At 44.2% G+C, this 22470-nt stretch overlaps 1 protein-coding gene across 1 annotated transcript in view; it reads left to right on the top strand.

Moving 5' to 3' along the window:
• Window positions 1–381: 381 nt before the first annotated feature.
• Window positions 382–22470, top strand: part of GFOD1 (glucose-fructose oxidoreductase domain containing 1) — a 73566-nt gene continuing 51477 nt past the window's right edge. The window contains exon 1 of the mRNA XM_032699296.1: window positions 382–940. Within this exon, the coding sequence (XP_032555187.1) occupies window positions 688–940 (253 nt within the window). The 5' untranslated portion in view covers window positions 382–687. The remainder of the gene's footprint in view (window positions 941–22470) is intronic.

Raw genomic sequence — 22470 nt, 5'->3', positions numbered from 1 at the left:
GCCGGTCTGCCGCCGTGGCTCTCCCAGCTCTCCCGTGCCTTTACCGGGGCGTGACTCCCTGACTCCCCACCACCACGGCCCTTCAGCGGTTCTGCCGTGGGTGAAGAGGCGGGGCGGGATATGTCTCCGCAGGTGCCCCGACACCCACCCGCCAGGCGGACGGCCAACCCCACGGTGCCTCGGGACCGCACCTGCACCGCGCCCCTCCTGCACCCCGGTGCTGCGGGACGGGCGGGCCGGCGGCTCCCAGGGGGCGCCCCGCGGCGCCGGTGCCGCTGTCGGGGCGGTGCCGGGGCGAGCGGCCGCCAATGGTGCGGCGGGGGCGGTGCGGGCGGTGCAGGAACACCCGGGAGGTGACAGCGACGCGCCGCCCTCCCGGCGGCGAGCGGGCGCCGGCGAACATGGCAGAGGAGAGGCGCTGAGCCCGCGCCGCCGCCCGGGGAAGGGCGGTCGCCCCCGCGTCCGCTGAGGGGAGGGCAGCGGCGGCGCCTCCGCGGGGGCGTGTGTGGGATGGTGCGGGCATGGCGGGGCAGCCGGCGGCCGAGGCGCTGCTGAGGCGGGGGGCGGCCGGTCCTGGCCCCGGCGGCGGCAGCGGCGGTATCCAGCGGGGGCTGCCTCCCTCTCCCTGCTGAGAGAAGGAGAGAGCGGCTCGCCTCGCCGTGCCGTGCCGCCCGCCTCGCCGCCGCCATGCTGCCCGGGGTGGGGGTGTTCGGCACCGGGCTGACGGCGCGGGTGATCGTGCCGCTGCTGAAGGCGGAGGGCTTCGCCGTGAAGGCGCTGTGGGGCCGCACGCCCGAGGAGGCGGAGGAGCTGGCCAAGGAGATGAGCGTCCCCTTCTACACCAGCCGCATCGACGAGGTGCTGCTGCACCAGGACGTCGACTTGGTCTGCGTCAACCTGCCGCCGCCGCTCACCCGGCAGGTCGCCGTCAAGACCCTGGGTGAGTGCGGGGGGACCGGAGGGGCGACCCCGCCTCGGGCTCGGGGTTCGCGCTCGCCTCGGGCTGAATGGAATTGCGCCCCACCTCAGCGGGGAGTTTTCCCTTTGCTTTGCTCTCCCTTCCCTTCTTCCTTCCCTGTGTCTCTGGAGAGGGGCAGGCCGAGGACCGGCGGGGCGCGGGCGATGGCGCTGCGGCAGCTCGGTGTGACATCCCGCATCCCCGGTCCCCGCCGGCGTGTTCCCTGGCAGCGGGCACCCGCCCCTCCAGGATGCTCGGGCAAGCCAGGGCAGGGCCGGGCCTGACACCCAGGGCAGCGGGAGGAGGGAGCAGGTGTCATCCGTGTCGTGGAGACAGTCGCGGTAAAAAAGGGAGAAAATAGTCATCCCACCCGCGTTTGGCCGGCGGTTTCCATCCGCCCCTGGCAGGGGAGCGGGGAGTCGAGCATCGCTCCCGCCATGGGGACACCCGCGCTGCTGGGGGGGGGTCGGGAGTGCCGGCGCTGCCCCCGGCCCCGGGACTCCATCTGGGAACCAGGGGGGAGGCAGGAAGCGGTGACAGCAGAGGAAACGCTGTTACAGCCGAGGCTTAACGAAGCTCACGTACAAAGGGAAGGAGGGACTGAAAAAGTAGGCATGCACTGTGGTGAGCGTCTCTGGTTTCAGGCGTGCCAAAGCGGGCCGAATCTCGCTTTCTCTTGTGTGAGCGCCAGTCCTGGCTTTACTCTTCCAGCTTCGTGATCCATGCTCCTCGGACACTGGCTCTACCATGGGTTTTAGTGGGAGCACCCTTCGGATTAAAGAAGCCTTATTTTGTCCCTAGAATTATAGGTGGGAAAGGGTGAGAATGCGAGGAAAATGCTGCGAGTCGTCGTCGCTGCAGAGAGCGTGGAGGTTAACGAGCCAGGGTGGCTGGTTTGGCTCTGGGGCTGCAGCTATGTAGGCTGATTGCTATCGCTTTCGGCCTCATAAATGTGTGTAGCGTGTCGTAGTGTTACATTGCTACTAGCATACTCATTAGAATTAGTCACTATTCAAATGCTGCTAATATCGCAGCCAGCTAGTGTTTTCAACCTTTAAAATTAAGCAATTAGGGAAATTAAGGCAGTGCCTAAAGAAAAAATCCTGCCTCAAGTACAGTGTAGGCATTTGTCTGGAAGCTTTGCTCAGTGTTACTTTCTGTACTCGGAAATGCTTGTCTTTGAGTCAGAACATTTGCTTTTCTTTTGTATTGTACTGTAGACTTTTTCCTGAAGATACAGCACTTGCATCAGAAGCCTGACTTGCTTGCCAGAATGATGTGCAGATGAATTTGTAATGTAAAAATACGTATACCGAAAAACTTATGTAAAGGACAGTAACAAGGTTTCATGTTTGACACACAATAATTTGGTGACAATTGTGTCAGTTTTCCTGTGACACTCTTTCCTGCAGGTGTTGCTCATGGAAGTGACCCATCTTGCCTGTGCTCTCAGAGGTAGAGTCCCATGAGGTTTCAGGCAGAACAAAGGCATCTGGTAGAACAAAATTTCTGAAATAATAAAGAAATACAATTGGTGTGCTTTTTCTCAGAGGGCCAGACACACGTGGCTAGCATAATAAAGTAATAATATGTTTTGTCCTTCTCTGAATATTTACAGCTAAAGAAGAAAAAAAAAATCTGTTCCCAAACATGAGCTGAATTTATGAATGATTATATGAATCTGTGTAGCTGAGATGTTACTGATAACTCGCTGATGTAATTTGCCAGCAACAGACTGGAGCAGGAAAAAAGGTATTTTCTCACTGTTTATTGGTACAGCACCATTCTCTTTCACCTCTAGTCAATAGAGTTTTATTCTCTTCCTCAGTGGTCATTATTTTTATCTTGCGGGGTAACAAAGTTTGTGTAAAAATGCATGACATGGTCATTAAGCAGGGATTGAACAGGTTACAAGATGATAATGTGCGACATGTGATAATTTTTTTTTAGTGTATTACTTAAAGGATTATTTACAGAAATGTATCTTAGAAAATAAATAACTCTTCTCCCAGTTATTTCAGAGGTAATTTTTTTTTAATATATGTATTGTATCTGTAACTTAGAAAGTTCTTGCATAGAGGTGCAAACAGGGAGCTAGAGCAGTGGTTCCTAAACTGTTGAGAGGAATATCTCCCTTCTGGCAGCTCCATCTCCTGATCCTGCTTGTGGTTCATGGCTTGGGAACTGCTGTGCCTGGGAGTGTTTATTTTGCTTTATTTTTTGGTTTGAAGGAGGGGGTGGAGTTCATCAAGTGGGGGGTTCAGAAGCCTCTGGTAAGCAGGGACAATGTTGTATAGACTGAGCAAAGCGGAAGATGGAAAAGCATTACTTACTCTTGAAATTTCACATGAGAAATATTATGTACCAGCTAGTGATGGGACATAAATGGTGACTCCAGACGTTTTACCCATAGATAGAGGCTTCAGGAGGTCTATACATGATACCCTGCATTGCAGTAGAAAAGGTTGAGGAAGACTCGAGTTACTTGTTAATACATGCACGTCTGGCTTCCTTATGACAGGATGCATGTCTTGCCTGGGAAGAGCCTGTCTTTTGTACCTGTGTTTTATTTTAAATTGTCTTGTTGCCCAAAGCTGTGTGCTCATTTGGTGAGGTTTCAATTACTAAAAAGTAAAAGCCTGAGGAAGCAGTTGGTGGTGTTTCCATCACCCATCTAGCGCCGTGTTTACACTGTGAATTTGCAGCACGTTAAGTCCACTCTGGCCTATTTCTGATGCGGACTCTGGAGGTAAAGGTGGAGTGAAACAGGTGTCTCTGCAGCTGTGTTTAACTTGGGCCACTCAGTGAGAAGGACTTGGTTGTTTTGTTTTCACTGATACGCCTGACATGTGGATGTGTTGCTGCTTGAAATGTGTTTTTGGCAAGGTGGCCCAACAACCGCTGTTGAAACAGATGTGTGAATACATACCCCAGCTGAGGAAGTCCCCAAACTGTGGCTTCCTGGCAGCTGTTGAGGGGAGAAAATGGGAGAAATAAAGCTATAAGCCTGCCCTGTTAACTTTTCCTCTAAGCCTCTGCTGCTCATGTCTGTTAGAAACAGGTTCCTGAGCTGGGTCTGACTCTGCATGGTAGCTTTGTGAGGAGTGAGACCACTGTTGGGCAAGTCTCTGGAACAGACTGAGCTCAAGAGAGAGTTGGAAATCAGGCTGGTTTGAACAATGACCAAAAGCACGAATAAAACCAGTGCCGTTTTATGTGAAATACGCTGATGGCCTCTGTCACTTCTGTATGAAAGGAAACAAATTCCTTGTTTGCATATACAAAATGGCTCTGATTGACTCTGTCCCTTTCCTGCCTCTGGTCTGTCCTGTTCACTTAGGAGCTCTTTTTTTTTTTTATTGCTTTGTATTTGTTCCCTGTAGAATAATACAAAACTCATGTCCTGACTGACTTGCTTGTTTGGTGGTCAAGAAAGATCAACAGCTGAATGTTTAGGTAAGCGTAGAGAACAGTCCTACTGTTAAAAATGGGTGTTTTCCCTTCTCAGTGAACTGAAAAATTTGGCATGTTTGCTAGAAGTGGTGCACTTTTCCCCTGCCCGCGTGCATTGGCAATTCGGTCATATCCCAAACCTGATCAGACATGGAAGATGTGTTTGCATACAGGGTCAAAATATGTCACCGAAGTGCCTACTTGTGCTCAGCATCAGAAGGGTTGCTAGTACAGACAATATGATGTGACCCTCCATCCAGTTCAAAACTGTCAACATATGACTGTTCCCAGTGTAATCCCTCCCCCTTAGTCAATTAAGTATGACATTCTTCAGATCCTGACTGAAACTGTTGCCCTGTGTGACTAAACAGCTGCCACATCAGGTGAAGTGATTTACTGCATGTGATGCTGAGAAGGCCTTGGTGGCATTTCATCTTGAAGGTACAGATATTTCTACATGTCTGGTTCTGTTGGTTCTTGGGTCAGATCAACTTGGCTAAAGAGAACTTATTCCTGAGGTTCAGATAAGTGTTTCTGGGGAAGTGCTTTAGGGAAGAGTCAAGTACCAGATGTTTTTAAAGCGTATCTCTGGAGATGTTACCCTTAATTCTGTTTACAGTGGTTTTACTTACTCTTTCATCCTAAGTTAAGGGCAGGAACACTGAGCTGTGTGCTGAATATTCACAGCACGTGTTTGCAGCCATGTCTAGATAATACTACTTCTTAAAATGTTTGTATTGTGGTAATGCATGGTAGGAGTCTGTTCTGCCTGAGGACTATACAGAGTATGACTTTTGCAGCCTTCCGGAAGCTGCTCCTCTTATGGAGCACTTAAATTTTTTTGCTCATTGGTGTTTATTCTATACTTGATCATGGTCATGAGGGAGCATCTTTATTTAGAGATGAACATAAATAGTACTGCTCAGATGCTTACCTTCCTGCCCCTTCCCAGGAAGCACTGGCAACACACAGGCATGCATTATAGGCCTGCTGTCCAGAATATGTTTGTGAGAACTTCTTGTTAAAGCACTGGCAATGTTATTGCTGGATCTACCCCTGAAGTGGGAGGAACATCAAGCTGCAGTGAAGTAATTCACAGATCGGATGCAATCTCTAATTAATTTCTACATACCTCTGCACCCATGCAAATCAGGCAGAGGTTAGGGTTGTAGCAGTGGGTAAAACTTGGTCCAGAGTTTATAAAACATGAGAATCCTTTGGGAAGAGATGCTGTATTAAAGGAAAACGTTATCATTATTATATATTATTAATAACAATGTAATTTCTGTCCTGTAATACTGAGTTTAAATTTGACCTAACAGCAGTGACTTTCAGCAGAACATGCTCCTGCACTTGGAAGGCAGATGACTTTGCAGCATATTAAATGTGAATTATGGTCATCTTATTGCAAAAGAAGTCAGATGAAGTGCTCTGTCTTTAATCAGCAGAGCTAGCAAAGGCTGTGATGCCTTTTTTTTACATTTATTAGAAAGTCAGTCCAAAGACTCTGCTGGCAATCAGCTGCATTTTGTCTTCCTACTTGAGTGATGACGGTACCACAGAAAATGGCATCTAGCTCTTCCATTGACCTTTTTCTTTCAGTTCTGCAGACCTTTAATTCTGGTATTATTCCTATAAAACTTATAAAGAGATATAGTGGATGTGCTCTCTAAGACAGTTAAAGACCACTGTTCAAGTTTAAAAACAAACAAATAATGATAAAAAAAATCAGCAGAGCTTTCTGGCCTTCAAATCAAAGATGTGTTTTAATTTTTCCCAGTTTTCCTCTTCTGTCTGAAAGTAACCACCAGTTCTGCTGTTGCAGTGGTAGGGCATGTTGGGAGCCTAGTATGGACCAGACTTAGGATACTGGGGCACTGAGCTTATGCCATGATGACGTACCCAAATTTGCCCACGTTAAGGAACAACTAGTTGCAATTGGAGTGGTTGTATCAAACAGTGTTAGGCATGAAGATCACCACTGTGATCCTGTGTCCAGTCAGGTCACTTTGTGTTGCTGCAGTTTCCTCTGTATTGTTTTTAAACAATGTGCTTGGCCTCTGGGATCCCAAAATGCTGTCTCCAGAGCAGTGTGGGCAGTTGAAGTGGGACACTCTGAACCTCCTCAGGATGGCTGCAGGTCTAGTCTTGTGCCCAGTCAAGTGGAGGCTGTAGAGATGTGGAAAGCAGCATCTCTCAAGTTTAGGAAGTTACCATCCTCTGTCAGAGGATGTGTCCTGTAGGTGAGTTGGCTGAAAAAAAATGGCTGCCCATGCCCTCAGCAGGCCCACTTCTCCCTGTGAATTAAATGACAAAATGTGATGCTGGAGCACAGACACCCTCCATCCATCTGCTTGGCTGCCAGGGGCTTGGACCTTTGGCACAGTGGTAGTGAAGGAAATGAGAGCAGTGCTGACCTCTGCCAGTGTTTGATTTGATCTGTCATGCTTTGTTAGGCAAAGCCCAGAGTCAGAGATCATACTTTGAAAAGAAATCTGACTTTCTTTTAATACATGAGTCAGGGGTGCTAGTGAGGATCACCTTTTGTATTTCTATTGCTGGCACAGTTGGTAGTGGATATCACATAGATAACATCTTGTGCAACTATTTTTTTTTTTTTTATAAAATGGCTCAACTGTGCTAGAGTGCTGTTACACAAACAGAAAATGTGTAGCATAGCTTTATTCTATGAGAAGATGAGAGAAGGTCTTGGTAAAATGTGTGTTTATACACATTTAACCTGTGCCCAGGCTAGGTATTTTAATTATTTAACTTCTGGAGTAAATTATTGCACTCTTATAACATGGGAAACAGCAGAAGACAGATGTTTTATTAGTATTCTTTCTTGCATAGCTTTGTGCCTTCATTCTTGACAGGCAGTGGCCACCGTGACACCTGCTGTGGTACTGAGCTGTCTGATCCATCTTGAACAGACCTTTCTTCTGTGACTTTCTGTCTTGTTGTTTGTTTTTAGAGACTTGTGTTGCTGAGTGCTCAGTGGTGTAGGTAAAGAAGGGAATTGCATCCTGCTTCTGTTGTTCCAAATTTTGGAAGAATATTAAATAATAAATTAGGGAAGAATACGTAGATAAATGCAGAGAAGGGAAAATGTGTTGGACAAGTAAAATGACTAGATTTTCAAGCTTTCCACTGTTGCCTCTTTTCTGTCTCTCTTTTGTTTCTTTTTTTCTTTTTCTTCTTAAAGTCCTCTCATGCCTGAGGTTGACAGTATGTGACAGAGGTTTGCTATATGACTCCTGATATGGATAGTTGAACACAGCCTCTGATGGAGACAGGGTAAAAACTCTGCAAGACGTTTAAATAGGTTGTTCTGTCAGCTTTTGTTTGAGAACCAGGTAAATTGTATCCTTTTCTTTGTTTGTGGAGTAGATTTTGCCTATTGCAACAGTGGTGGCAAAGCACTGAGGATGAAAATGGAATTAAATTTCTAGGATGGCCAAGATGGGTGTTTTTCACAGGCCACTGCAATGCAACAGCACCCTTCAGTGTTAATATATGTTTACCACAATGTTATCTGGAGTTGCTTAGAATTCTTCTGGTTTCCTCAAACTACTGAAGCAAAACCTTTTTCCTACTGCTTTTTGTTTATTATTCATGTAACAAACTTTGAATTCGTAAGACTGAGCTGTCAAAGTCAGTGACTTAATTTACAAGGTCAGCATGAATGCAGGTAACAAAACCACACTCCTTACAAAAAAAATATTTCAGGTCTTAAGTCTTGATTTAAACAAATTTATATAAATGGCTATCTTATTAAAGAGAAACAATCCCTTGTGTAGGTTTCCTAAACTGATATAAGGCCTGGTCTGTGCATAGATTTTTGTACCAGTATAATTATGACAACAAGGGGTATGATTTCTTTATTGCAGTAATTGCTGCGTGGCCATTAGAAGTCCAGCTGGTGTGACTCCTGGCATGAACGCTGTTCTACCAGCACAATGGCATCTCTATTTGGTACAGGTTATTCCTGCTCCCATGCAGGCGTAAGTTGTCAGTTGCATATCTCTTTAGAGTGTTCAGCTGGTATAAATGTATCTGTGTTGCTGGTGTAGTCCAGCTCTAGATGTGTTGATACAGCTGCGCTCTCTGTAAAGGTGCGTGATATACTCATTTAGGTGGTTAATTGTTGTGGACACTGTGAGGAATCCTTTTGAGGCACGATGAGTTTGGAGGCCTTTCAGCAAAAGTCTCCAAAAGGTCTGAAGACTTCTTCAGGAGCTGGCTGCGCTAAAAATGTGGTGGTGAAGAGCAGAGGAGGATGAGCCTTGGTGCAGTGCACAGCCAGCGCTGACCGCCTGTGGCAGACAAGACTGATACACCTGGCAAGTGTAAGCAGAGTTGTCCTTGAGCACTGTGGATGCCTTATAGAGAACTTCCAGATGGTGGAACTGGCATCCAGGATTGCATAAACACCAGATCTTATTAATACACAGGTTTGACTCACAAAGTAGTAGGAGTCGTAGGGAATTGTGGAGGGCAAGAGTTTTCCTCCTTTTCTCCTTTGGAAAGAGATCATAACATCCTTTGTTTCAGTCCAGCCAGGGCTAGTGAGAAAAGCTATTTTTTATCAGGCCTAACTTCTAAGTATGAGCATGGTGAAGGGCACTGAAAATGAAAGCACTGTGTGAGGAACTTGCTTGGTAGTAATGTAAGAATAAACATAATGATGTAACACAGGGAATAAAATTGCTTTTATCATTTGCTACTGTGCTAGAGTTTAATCTCAGGGTGAAAATCAGTGCCTTCAATTCCATCACAACAGCAATCACAGCTCTAGTGAAGCAGATGGAGGTGAAAAAAAGGTAGCAACTCTGTTTTACATTCTGATGTTTCCATGGCTTTTATCAGCAGTAAAGACCCTTGCTTTGGCATTTCCTTGCAGTGAATGTTTGGCAGTCTTCAGCTCTTCCATCTGGCCATTTTTTGCCAGGAAATGCCCAGAAGGGAGGTCATGGTTGAATTAAATACTGTTTCTAGAGTACTGGGCTTCACATGGCTAATGAGAAGCCTTAATGTAGAGAGCTTTTCAAAATTCAAATAGAGTCAAGCAAGGAGAGAGAACTATAAAATAGTAATTATCCGTGCTGTGCTGGAGTGCTGTTGCTTAAAAATGTGGAACCAAGGGCTAGGCTGAGCCCTCCAAATTCTTTTTCTTGGTGTCCATACATATAGTTTCATGTATGTATAAAAAAATAAAAAAACAGCATTACGGTGAAAAATACATAAATTAAAAATTCCTGGAAGTCCCTCCCCTTCCTTCACTTCCTCAGCCCATAAAAGACAATGCAACTATTACTGTTTCATGTGGGGATATGAAAGGAGAGAGAATAACTGGGAGAACATCCGAAACATAGCTTGTACGTGCTAAAATGAATTCCAGAAATGTGCCTAAAAAGTTGTATGTAAAAGCTTGGATTCTGATTCTGCTTGCACCACTGTAAATGCAAATAAAGCTTTACTGGATCAAAGGACATAGTTGAAATTTATGATGATACTACTGAAAACATGTTATGGCCCAAAAGAAAAACTAACTGCGCCTCTGGGAGAGGAGCCTGGCCTTGCAAATCTTTGTCCTCTCAGCAAAAGCATCTCTGTCAATTTAGGGAATGATTAGTGGGAGTCTTGGGACACAGTTCTGCAAACCTTTGCTTACTTCAGTAGTCTCCTTGAAGACAAAAATCACTGTTTCTTTACAGAGAGTGTCTGTCAGGCACAGTAATTCACGTAAGTAGGAATTTGCTTGCAAATTGCTTTTGTACCACTTCATAAAAAAATCCGAAGCTATCTGTGCAATTCTGTAGCTCGATATCATCATCATGGCTGGGCTTCACGAATGAAGATTTGGGAAGGACTCTACCCACATTTGCTACAAGCGCACTGGTGGCTAAAGAGGCCAACGTGAGGTAGACAAATCCGGTTGCAAAAGGCACAGCAGAAAGATTCCTTGGATGGTATCGGCAAGACACAATTCTTTCTGTGTTGTCTTTTCTCCTCAAGAGTGATCCTGCATGTGTTCTCAAAGGCATCAGCAGTGTTATAGATGGTGTGTCTCCAGACTTCCCGATTGGAGGCCAGAGTAGACCAGTGTTGAAGATCAATATGGCCAAGGCTGAGATGTTGTTTCAGGGAGTCTTTGTATCTCCTCTTCAGGGCTCCTCTCACGTGGCAACCAGTGGCAAGTTCACCATAGAGCAAGATCTTAGGGAGGCGGTGGTCCTTCATCCTTGAGACGTGCCCTGCCCAACGCAGCTGAGTTCTCAGCAGCATGGCCTCAATACTTGTGACTGCTGCTTGTTCTAGAACAGATGTATTGGTCACATAATCTGACCAGTGGATATTTAGGATTGTATGGAGACAGAGTTGATGGGAAGCGTTCTAGGAGTCGCAGGTGGTGGTAAATGACCCATGATTTGGATCCGTATAAAAGAGTAGACAGCACAGTGGCTCTGTGAACGCTGATCTTTGTACTTTTCTTCAGGTGTTTATTTCGCCAGACTCTTTTATGGAGTTTTCCAAAAGCTCTATACGCCTTTGCTAACCTGTTGTCTATCTCTCCGTCAATCTTACCATCTGAGGAGATGATGCTACCTAGGTAATTAAACTACTGGACTGATTTGAGCTCTGATTGGCCAATGGTGATATGGGGATGATGGAAGACTTCCTGAGGTGCAGGTTGAAGCTTGATATAGTTGTGCTTCTATAACACGTTATGGCAGCATGTCTACAGGAATAAAAAATAAGATGGAAAATATTGGGAGTACAGATGCTTAGAAACCTTAGCCATAGCCTACAAAAATCTATCACTAAATGAGCATGACAGAGCTTGCAGAACTCTTGTGACTTGCTACTTGCCTTTAAGGTACTTGATGGTTTAGTGCTGGGAGAGATGCTTTGTGGTTAAACAGTATGAGATGCATTGATAAAGACTTATTTCTCAGGCAGAGTGCTAAGCATTACTCTCTGAGGCTAGTTTGTAGATAGTGTTATCCAAATACAGGAGAAGGTGTCCTGAATTTTAAATCCTTGGTTAACAGGCATTATTCATGTTGCTGAGTAATTCTGTTTCAAAATCTGTGTCATGAGATGCCTGGTTTGCAGGGGTGACACCTTTGCTAAACTAGCCAGAGCGCATGTGGACGTGGTCTATGACTTTTGGCATAGCTTGAAAGAACCATGAACCTGAAATGTAATTCTGGATATAATTTTTACTGGACTCCACCACCTAGCCATTAGGAGAAAATACTTTGATGCACTGTATGCCTAAAATGAGGAAAGTCTGTGTTCACAAGCCATCTCACTTCTGTCTCATAAATGCTGATATGTTTGCTTCAGATTTGATGCTAGCTAGCAGATTTATTTATGCCTTTGATTATAGTGCTGTCTCGCAGCTCTTCATATAAATTTAATTGTGATGGTAACATGGTGGTGGTTGTTTGAAATTGCAGATTTGTTCAAATTGGTGAAGGTGATCCTTCACAAGGCCTGATGTGCACAGATGTTTTGGCAGCTGCTGAGACCACACCTGCAGCCATCTGTGTGCAGAGGAACCTGACCCTTTACATGTCAGGTGGGAATAAAATTGTTCCACTCTATCCTTGGTGTGTGTTTGATGAGATTCCTATTTGCTCTAAGCAAGAGTGGCATGATGAGAATAAGCTTGAGGATTTCTGTCCTGAGCTTTCATTCTTTGTAATTTAGGTTGTTGATGTCTAATTAGATTGCATTTACCTGCCTTCCTGAAGCTCGGTTCATCTTTCAGGATTCTCAAAACTACAAACTGAGGGTGAGGAAGCACATAGGGTTTAAGAGACTTGCTGAAGGTTTTGTGGGGAAACTGGTGGCAGGGACAGAAGCTGAGCCCTTTGATACTTGCTCTTCTCTCTCACTGTGGGATTTGCTGTGGCTGAATGCTGTTGAGTGGATGATGATCGTGAGAGGTGCATCTGAGCTGCTCGAAGAGGACCAGTTGCTGTCACTCTGGTTGGGGCTTTTCCCTGAATGGTTGTGCAGGTGATCTAAAACCAGGGTGGGAAGAGAGGAGTGGGGACAGTGCAGGGAAACCTGATTCACATTGAAAATAAGCTCTACCTCTCCTCTTGTTGGTGTCACTTTTTAATGTGTATGCAGCAGCTTGTAAAGGAATTGCAAGGACTAGTGGAGGAACTCCCTTCACCAGGAAAGATTCGTGGCTGGGATTGAGTGATCTATGTTGAGTTTGGTGATTGTATCTGGCACTGAATATTTTGCATGTTATTAACGTCAGTAATCATCTTTCCAGTGTTGGAGCTTTATTTAACAGATGCCACCAAAAAAAAAAAATCTTAATAAGATGGCTTGCTCTGAGCAGTGATGGCTCAGCAGCTGGGAGACTTGTGCATTTATTTTTAATGAAGTGTGGGGTTTCTCTTTAGTATTCTTTATGGCCCTCTAGACACTGGGAAACCCCTTTCTTTAGCAAACGGGCAGGGCCTTTCAGGGCTGATTGGAACAACTGCTGTTTTGGAAGACAGACAATAGCATACATGTATGTAATGTTGGTTGCAAGTACAACCTTGAGCACCAGTGTAAGCTGGTGTGAGCAAGTTCAGATTTGCAGCTGCTGTTAGGAGGTGCTCAAATTAAGTATCAAAGAAGATAGGTAATTTCATGTCTGGGCATTTTTTCAGCCTGTAGAGTGCTTGCCTATGGCCTCTTGCATCAGGCAGAATCATCTGATAGTGCTGGGTGAAAGAGAGTAGGGTGCTGGTAGTTGCTGGAGCTGCATGTACCATCTTGATGTTGTGCTTACAGGGAATTTGCACTAGATGGAATTGTGCTGTACAGAGCCATGAATGATGTCTTTCCCTCTCTGGGTACATCTGCGTTTTAGTGCATTTCACCAAGTTGGTAAATAAATAGGCAGAGCATTTGAAAACATTTCTTTTCCTTGGTGCTCAAAAGAAAATTGTGGGATGATGCTCTAACCACTGACTTGGGTTTTGGCAAATCATTTAAGGTTCCCTTGAAGAGTCTTAAATGTAATGCAACAAGTGTGATATTAATTGGTCTTGTGAGCTCTTTGGTGTAATGAACAAGGACCGGATTTTGAGGCTTTTGCTTCTTTTGAGGAGGAATTACTCTCACATCTCTCTTTACTGGAAAGGATGCACTAAAGAATTAACGTCACAGAAGTATGGGAAACTGTTTTTTTACTCCTAAAGAGTATTTATTTTACCAAGGGACAGAACATGGCTTTGTCCCTCTGACTGCTTTCGGAGTCCTCTTAGCAGATAATATCCAAGCTGATAAAGTATCTTGGTCGCAAGTGTCAAATGTTTGCACTGCAGCTCTGGACCAGGATGATGGAAACATCTAGGTTTTTATAACTCTGTCTGGTCTTAGTATGCTAGCCTGAGTTCCATGTGAATTATGTGGTGCTTATAGCTGGGAAGTCTGGAGGAAGCAAGCAGATCATATGGCTTATACTCTTGTGATTGTAATGAGTGTAAATATATATTCTTTGTCTGTGGATCAAAAATCTCTAGACTAAACTTCAGATGGGCTTGTGGTGGGGCAATAGGCTTGTAAAGTTGCTGCAACAGTTAATGCAGGAAAAACTGAGGGTATCTTTCCAGTCATGCCAGTAAATAAAAATATATTAATTTTTAATTTAGTATTGTTCACAGAATACATATCTCTAGTGATTAGATTACCTTGTCAGTCTCTCTGGTTTTTTTTTTCTCACTATTTATTCTTTTATTCCCAGGCTCACTTGGCACTGTAAAACCTGTTAGGGCCTGAAACTAATATTAGGGAAACTAGTGATTAGGGAAACTGGGTAATTGTGCTGCTTTAATTTTCTTGTAACAGCTAGTGGGTGTAGTTTCTTGATTGGGGAAAAAAGTAAAAAATATGGCCAGAGAGGAAGAGAAATCAGAAAATTAGCTTCATACCAGGATAGACTTTGAGGCTCTGGTTGGAGAACAGTGTACCACGAGTTCTGATTTAATGCAGCTGTGCTGTCCCAGTCTCTAAACCTGTAATTAAAAGACTCTGAGAGATGGATTGATGTGGACAGTAGTTAGGATATTAATTAAAATGCCATGGATGATGAGCGGAACTGTATGCGTTATGTGCTTTAAATAGAGAAATTTGAAGAATATATCATTCAAAATGCCATGAATTGTCAGTCTTGGATCTTGTTTCTTCTTTTGAAAGCTCAAGCAATTATAAATTGCTTCGCGGAGTGCAAGATAGTGGAAATTTGGGGGTCTAAGTCAAAACAAGGTATTTATAGACAAATGTTCATTCTGGTAGGATTAAAGTTACTTTTCAGATATACAAGTGAGAGAAAAAGGCCTGTGTGGAGCAATCTGAGATTTACCTCTAAATTTCCTAGCAGAATGTCATCTTTTGTTTTCATGTCAGTATTTCCCCGTGCTCATATAACTCAGACTCTTTCCCACAAAAATATGGATGCAATCAGCCTTTAGTCCTCCTTGGGATTAAATTATATAGAGGTGGAGAAGGTGAAGAACACTTTGAGCAGCTGGGGATGGGTTCCAAGTTTCACAGGTCCTATAGCCTTTAACTCAGCTGTGAAAATCCTTTTCTCCTGTGCTTTTTACATCTCCCATGAGAAGCTTTACAATGATGGGAAAACTCTCAACACCTCTTGATAACTGCAGGTGTTGGAACCCATTGATTTGAGGCATATCAACAGCACTGAGGCATATCAACATCAGAGGTTGTGCATCTCTTCCAGAAAGTGAGACATGGTTTGGATTAGGGGAGGAGAAGAAGGGAAGTGGATGTGTGGTGAGGTCCTGCCAGTCCTCACCTCAGGCATATTGGCTGCTGTTTTTCTTATGGCCTGCCTCAGTACAGCAGGGAGTGTTTTGGGTTAAAGTGTGGGAAGGGGATTATCTGCCTGGGCAGGGTAGGACCCCTAAACAAAGACTCACATCACTGTCTCTGTTGAAATTTTTGGTCTTCCAGCTTTGGCCCACAAGATGTTGATCAGTATTAGGAGTGTGTCAGGTGTGATTGTCGTTGTACTTCCTCATGCCGGAAACCTAAAGACTTGAAAGCCTTCTGATCTGCTGTTGGCAAAAACTCATCTGTTTGAAGTTGTTTTCTGTCTCACAGTTGTTTTCCCTGAATATTCTAAGTTGGAAGGGACCCATAAGGATTATTAAGTCGAGCTATTATTTAAGTGCCCATACAGGAATCAGACTCACAACCTTGGTGTAACTGACTGAGCTAATCTCAGTGTTGTCTAAAACTCCAAAGAAACTGATCTTCTACTGAAAGCAGCCTGGCAAGAAATGGAAAGCCAAATCCACTTGCTTGCATTGTCTTATCATTTCTGTGATATTGAAAGAAGGGGCCAGACCAAGTTGTTTGTTGGTTTTTTTTTTAAAACAAATACTTCTTTTGTTTTAGTGTAGTGCTTGTTTTATGGCTGATGCCTTTTTGCCAGGTTTAATCTCAGAGCACTAAAACGCTGTGAATACTGGGAATGGGATAAAGAGAATGAAATTTGTGATGAAAATGTGCAGTGGGCCATAATTGGGGCATTGCTGCCACTACTGTCTGCAAGACAGTAAACTTTAGTCAGATCGGAGAATATTGTATTTCTTTCTGCATGGCTGACTTGCTTATATTTGGTGGCTTGTGTTTAGCTTGTTACCTTTGTTTGGAAACAGGGGCAAAAAAATGGAGACTTATGGAGGAGTGGAGAGCAGCATAGGCTGTTGAGGTTGAAGTCCTGGATTAGAGGTATAAACCACTTAAGTCTTCCTTCTGCCCTTCTGCCCCTTTCACAGGAGACAGACACTTGCTGCAGGTTCCCTGAATGTCACAGCAATGTGGCAAGCCATGCCCAGCTTTGTGTGAAGTGCTGAAAAGGCGTAGCAGCATTCTTTGGCATTTCTTGTCTTTGAAAACACACTGCTCCAAAACATCACGTAATACATGCCTGGAAGAGGAGGATGTGTTTCAGTCAAATGATAAGAGGGGAGGGGCTGCTCTCAGGACTCTGCGAGACGCCTCCCTTGTTAGAAACAGGAAAAATAGATGAAAACAGAAAATGGAAAGGCACCCGTCATGCTGACAAATTTGGCCTGAGGAAGCCAGCCGAATAAAGGCTGGCAAGGGAGGGAATGGGAGAGAGCCAGAGCATGAGGGAGCAAGTATTTAATGTATCAGGCTGTGCTTCTGGGACCGGGCTTGCAAAAAATGAAGGGGAAAGAGGGTGTAGGTGGTGGCTGTGGCTGTGACTTTCAAAATCCCTTGTCTGTACTCCCTCTTGCCAGCCACAGGCTGTGTTCCCCATCTTCTTCCTGCTACTGGGCTGTGGGCTTGCTTCCCTGGAAAGGGCCATGTACCAGTTGGCCCTAGGATGTGCTGTGGGGCATCCCTGGCAGTGAGATGCAGCTGGGAGGAGAGGGCTCTTGCAGGACCCGAAGTGAGGTTTGAGTTGCACTGGGAAAGGGTGAACTAGGAGGGATGTTGGGAGGGAGGAAGACATCATTGACTTCAGTGGGAACTGTCACATCTCCAACACTAAGTGAATTCATGAACCCTTCCTGGAATGCTAGCTGTATACTTTGGTGATGAAAAGGGTTAAACAAAGCAGTGTGTTACTTTTACTGTCTTTTCTTCAAGCTCTCTTGAACTTTCCAGAGAAAGACTCTGTAAAGGCTCTCTCCCTGTGGAGGTGAACTTAAAAGATCAAGATTACTGAGTGGAGAAATAAAGCGACCTGTCTGGCACCACTGACTCCACACTCAGTTACCAAGGATAATTTGGGTCAGGCAGAAAATGCTTTGGGCACCAAATGTAATAGCTTAGCGGTAAAATCACTGTGGTGGTGAAGGATGGAAAGTTAGCCTTCCTTTAGAAGAACAGGAAGGCAGAGAGAAGTTAAGCGCAGTTAGAGGGTTTTGTTTATTAAACAGAGGTGATGAATAGGTGTTTCAGCATCAGTAAGCCCTGAGACATTTGATAAGAGCCCTGTTGAGTAACTTAGAAGTTTTTCCCAAACATAGTAAAGTCTGTTTGAAGTGACCTGTGGTGTGTCTGTGTGTGGCATAGCCTCATGTACATATGAGCTGTCTTCTTCTAAGCTTGGTTTCTGAAAAATGCTGTAGGCAGACAGCCAGTGTTACCTAGCCTGAATTCAACCTCTGTATAGAAAATGGGTAAGAAGGTCTGTTTAAAAATCTGGACTTTGTTTGGGGTATTTTTGTTTGTTTGTTTGTTTTGTTTTGTGGGTTTTTTTTGTTTTGGTTTTTTTTTTTTTTTTTTTTTTTTGAGAAGGGCCTCTAGGACAAAGCTTTTCTCCCATGCTCTGGGAAGGGAATGGCAGTGGTCAAAGCTCCATCAAGGCTTGCTCTTGGTTGCTACTCTGTGTCACAACCCTGCCATCTGCCTTGTTTTGCTGAGGCCACCCAGCTCCTCTTAGCATTAGGCTGACTTGTGCTACGATGCTACCTGGTCTGGCAGTGGTTCACCTGCAGTGTATTTCAATTGTGCAGCAAGCATTAAGGCCAGGTGGGCTCAAACTTATTTGCTGTTGAGTTTCAATGTAGTTAAATACCCCAGTGATGCTGTTAACAGCATCCCTACAGCCTCCTTCGTTGTTGAGACACTTTCCTACTGCATGCAGTACTTGAGCATACTCTGGACTGCCACAGGAGCCCCCAGCCAGTGGCTTTTAGGCAACAAATTGCTTGTGGGTGTCTTCAGCATAATCTGTGGCTCTGCCAGGCCCAGGTGGAGAAGGAGAGCAAAGTGGTACTTTTATCTATTTAGTGCTGTTTCTTCTGGATCAGACAAGGTTTAAGATTATTCCTTGGCTTTGTGAGCAGGGCTGGTATCTACAGAGGCAGGACAGCAGAGGAAGGAGGATATTAGGGCCTAATGAATCCTTCTTGAAGCTCTTGTTTATTATCAGTCTCCAGAGTGGGAATGCATGACAGAAATTCTCTGCTTTCTCCTTTCCTGAGGCAGTATTTCTGCCTTGAGAATTAAAGGGTATGGCTTCAACCAAAAAACAGCAACAGAAACACAGCTGTGAGGATGTAAGTGATGCTTCATCTTAAGAAGAGTTAAGGGAACAGTACAGCAGTACTACTCAACCTGAGGTCTGTGAGATAAGAGTCTACAGATACATACCTTCCTGCAAGTGTAGGCAATCAATTTGCAAGGGGGAAAAATGCAATAAATTAGTATTTCAGGCTTAACTTAATGCTTATATGGTTGCAGATGACACAAATACAGGACCAAGATACAAGACAGCTCTTTTTTTTTTTTTTAATTTTTGGGATGGGGGGCTGGGTGAGTTGTTTGTTTGTTTGTTTGGTGGTTTTTTTTGTTTTATTTTGTTTATCCTTCAGAAAATCTTAGTGGTCCTTGGATTAAAAATTGTTCAGAATGTTTTGCTTGTAAGTTGTAGCTAATTGTTGTCCATCTCTCACCCTGTTTGCAGCCTACACTGGCACATTTTTAAACACTGGGCTTGAAAGGGAGAGCTAAGGGAACTGTCACTATGACTTGCTTGACTTGGCCAAGTGAACAGCTTAGCTTTTTCCAAACATGGGTATGTCTACAGTTTGCATGACTTTGTTTAGTTGAGCTATGTTTTTCTCCTCCTGGCTTCTTTTTATGCAAAGTTTTTCTCAAGTGAAGTATTTTGGATTAGATGAGATTTACAAGGAGGAGTTAACATTACATTTCAAGGTTTGCTTCTGCAATTGCATTGGCTTACTGACATCATATCCCCTGGGGTCAAACCTCTGGGCTGAGAGCCAGTATTTAAAAAGACGTTTTTTCAGGGTGGAGGAATATCGTGTAATTTCACCCCCTATGAGTTCGACCTCTCCCTCTTGTGCTGCTTGTTCATTATTTCAGATTCTACTTCTACAACATGTAAGAGAAGACTGTTTTAGCCCTTATTGTGATACTTCATGCTTAACCATCTGCTTAGAAGGCATTGATGATACTACATGCAGCTTGATTTCCTCCTGACTCATTTCTGAATTGCTGGTACATCCCTGTATGCTGTTAAGGCATCTTTGAACCTCACTGTGTCACAGCAGTATACATGAGGAGTAAATCTACTGAAGTCAGTCAAGTAGTACCAGCGTGAAACTGGAGTGACCAGAAAATCACGTCTCCTTTCTTCTGGATTATGTATAGCAGAGAGGAGTGAAAGCTTCAAGTGAGCAGAAAAAAATTTTGAAAGCAGGTTTTTGATTTCCCTACTAAAGAGACTGGCCAAGTATAGTGAAAGTAATTCCAGAGACCACAAGCTGATTTCAAGTGTGTCCCTGGAGTTGCATAAACAGATGGTGCATTATTCATGAGCTAACTGAACCTCTTACCTCCTTAAGCAGACTGGGACCTGCAGAAATGTGCTTGCTTCCTTCACCTGGTTGACTGGCCCTCTGGGAAGGGTCTACTCTTTGCAGAGTGGAGTGGAAAGAGCAGAGAAGGCTGCTGATACCATTAGGCTGATTTGCATTGTGACTTAGGAGCAGTTACGGGAAGCCGGTATGAATTCACTTATGACTTGTTAATGCTGTGTTTGTCAGACAGCAGTCAATGGGGATCAGAAGCCTGAGGTACACAAAAGCAGTGCAAAAGGCAAAGACTGCCTAGGCACCAGAGTACCTGTGTGTCACCCCCACAGGCTCACATCATCTCATCCTTGTTCCTCCTGCATCTCACTTGCAGAAAACAAAAATTACAGTAATTTTCATTAGAAGCTGGTGAATGTGCCCTCCTTCAGTGTGTTTCTGAATCATAACCTTGTAGAAAGCATACCTCTCCCAGCAGGGATTCAGCAAATCCATTAACAGGTTTATGACGCTGGATCTGTTGTGAGATGTTTCCGTTCAGCTGACCATAACCTAACCAGAGAGCAGAGGGGACTGCCCTTGTTTGCGCCCATACCTATGATGCCTGTGTGGGATGCACCATTTCCTTCATGTTGTGTTTTTCAGTCTTGCAAGCTCCACATCGGACTACTTCTTTGGTAGCTGCTCTCCTCTCTGATTTTAATCCAGCAACAATGATAAAATTACATTTACTTCCTCTCCCATCCTCCACTGCTTACTTTACCATCTAAGCACTGAGCTACAACAGTTGTAAGTTCATGTACCATCAGCAAAATCTACTAAAATAGTGTGATCAGACAGAGACCAGATTAATGTTGTCACTTGAATGTATTCTGCTGAGTTTTATTTAGTGTTACATGTGTAGCAGTGGGTATTTTAGCTGGTACAGATGTGTGATGATGTTCTTAGTCCCAGGACTGCCCTTTCTTGTAATAGTCACAGTTCATTAGGAAGAAATAAGTGTACACAGAGAGAGCTGGCATAATCATGGCATACTGGAAGAACAGGTCATATTACATCCTTGCAATAAGCTGCTGTGGATTCATCATGAAAACAACTGTTCAGGTTTGAGTTTGTCTCTGACAGACAAGCTCTCTTATTGTGTCATATGTTCATAGCCATTTGAGACAGACAAAGTTGTTGAGGTCCTAACCAATCTCCTGGACAGAACAGAGTTTTCTCCAAAGCATATTTTTGTCATGTATCTAATCTTAAATATTTTCCCTGAGAGATATTCCATCTCCCTGCTGGAAGAGGTACCTTTGTAGTCAGGCTATATTGTCCTTTATTAATTCAATTGCATAATTTCCATATAACTCCAGTTTCTAATACCTTAATGAGTTCCCGTCAATCCTTGATGTCTCATTCTTTGAATTCACATCTATGTGTATTAGAGATTTCTATATTGATGTGTCATACCTGTCTTTCAGTGCGATTAATGAAATTATCTCAGTTTACTAATGCCTTGTGTAATCTTTCGAACTGCATTCAGATGCCATTAAAGTGGGTTGGGGGTTAGACCACTGTGACAGGAAACCTTCAAGCTGGATAAACCTCCAGATTGGTTTCCAATTTAAGCCATATCCCAGAGGTGTAGTAAAAAGCAAAAAAAGCTGCTTTCATGATGCTGTGGTTGCAGTTCATCTTCTAGTGTGTGTGATCAGATGACCCATGAGAGGATCCAAACCATTTAAGGCCTGCAAAATCAATGCTGATTATGTAAGCAGTCACTGTTTTGGAGTATGGATCAGAGAAGTATGCACAAGGAAATTGTAGTGTGTTTTCCCAGACTTTTTGGAATGACTGCTAACAAGGGACTGTATTTTCACTCCATGCTGCTACAAGTGGTGTGCAGGATGTGGTGTGCATTCACACTGCACTGTATGAAGGCAGCCTGCACGATGATGCCGGATCTGACATGCTTGTTGATCACAGCCATGTCAGATAGGTAGACAGTAGCTGTGATTTTTCTTTTTCATCTCTTCAGCTTAGTCTATTTGTTGCAAGCCTGCCAGCAGCTTTTGCCATTCAATTGGGTAATGTTCTAGCAGCATTTGAGAGCTGGCAGAAAAGGCTGATGATCAGATGCAGCCAGTTAAAAAAAAAAAAAGCATATGCTTTACAGGAACATTTGTTCTGTATCCCTGAGCTGAAGATGAAATTTCACAGCGTCAAGGCAGAACAGTCTTGTGAGGGAGATAGTGGCCTTTTGGAAGGCTTACTTAAATACTAGGTGCACTGAGAGGGCATGTCAGCTCTGCATTTAGAAGCTCAAGGGTTTTGCTATGCCAGGAAACCCAGAGGTGGATACAGCCTACTGAACATAGAGGACTTGTTAGTAAACATGTTATGTGTGTTACAGAAATACAGCTAGAGTGGATGGGATCATGTTAAACTTTAGGATGGTAGTATTGGACCCTGGGGATGTGTAGGTGTACTCCCCAGGTTGTATCAGCACATTACAAAATATATGTAAGGTTGTAGCTGAGGTGATACCTCGTGGTGGGAAAGATTCCCTCAAAAGAACCCCCCTTTGATTGCTCTGCTGAGTTTCATGGGTCAGTGCCTCTTGTTTCTGTAATGTGCTGTGGGGCACCAGTCTCATAATGTAATTAAGTTAGGTACCCATCCTGTGTCAGTGCTCTCAGTCTTCCT

The sequence above is a fragment of the Chiroxiphia lanceolata genome, chromosome 1, assembly GCF_009829145.1.
Source record: "Chiroxiphia lanceolata isolate bChiLan1 chromosome 1, bChiLan1.pri, whole genome shotgun sequence".
Classification (NCBI taxonomy): Eukaryota; Metazoa; Chordata; class Aves; order Passeriformes; family Pipridae; genus Chiroxiphia; species Chiroxiphia lanceolata.
Note: the sequence above shows the minus strand (reverse complement) of the source record. Positions and strands in the feature narration are given on the sequence as shown.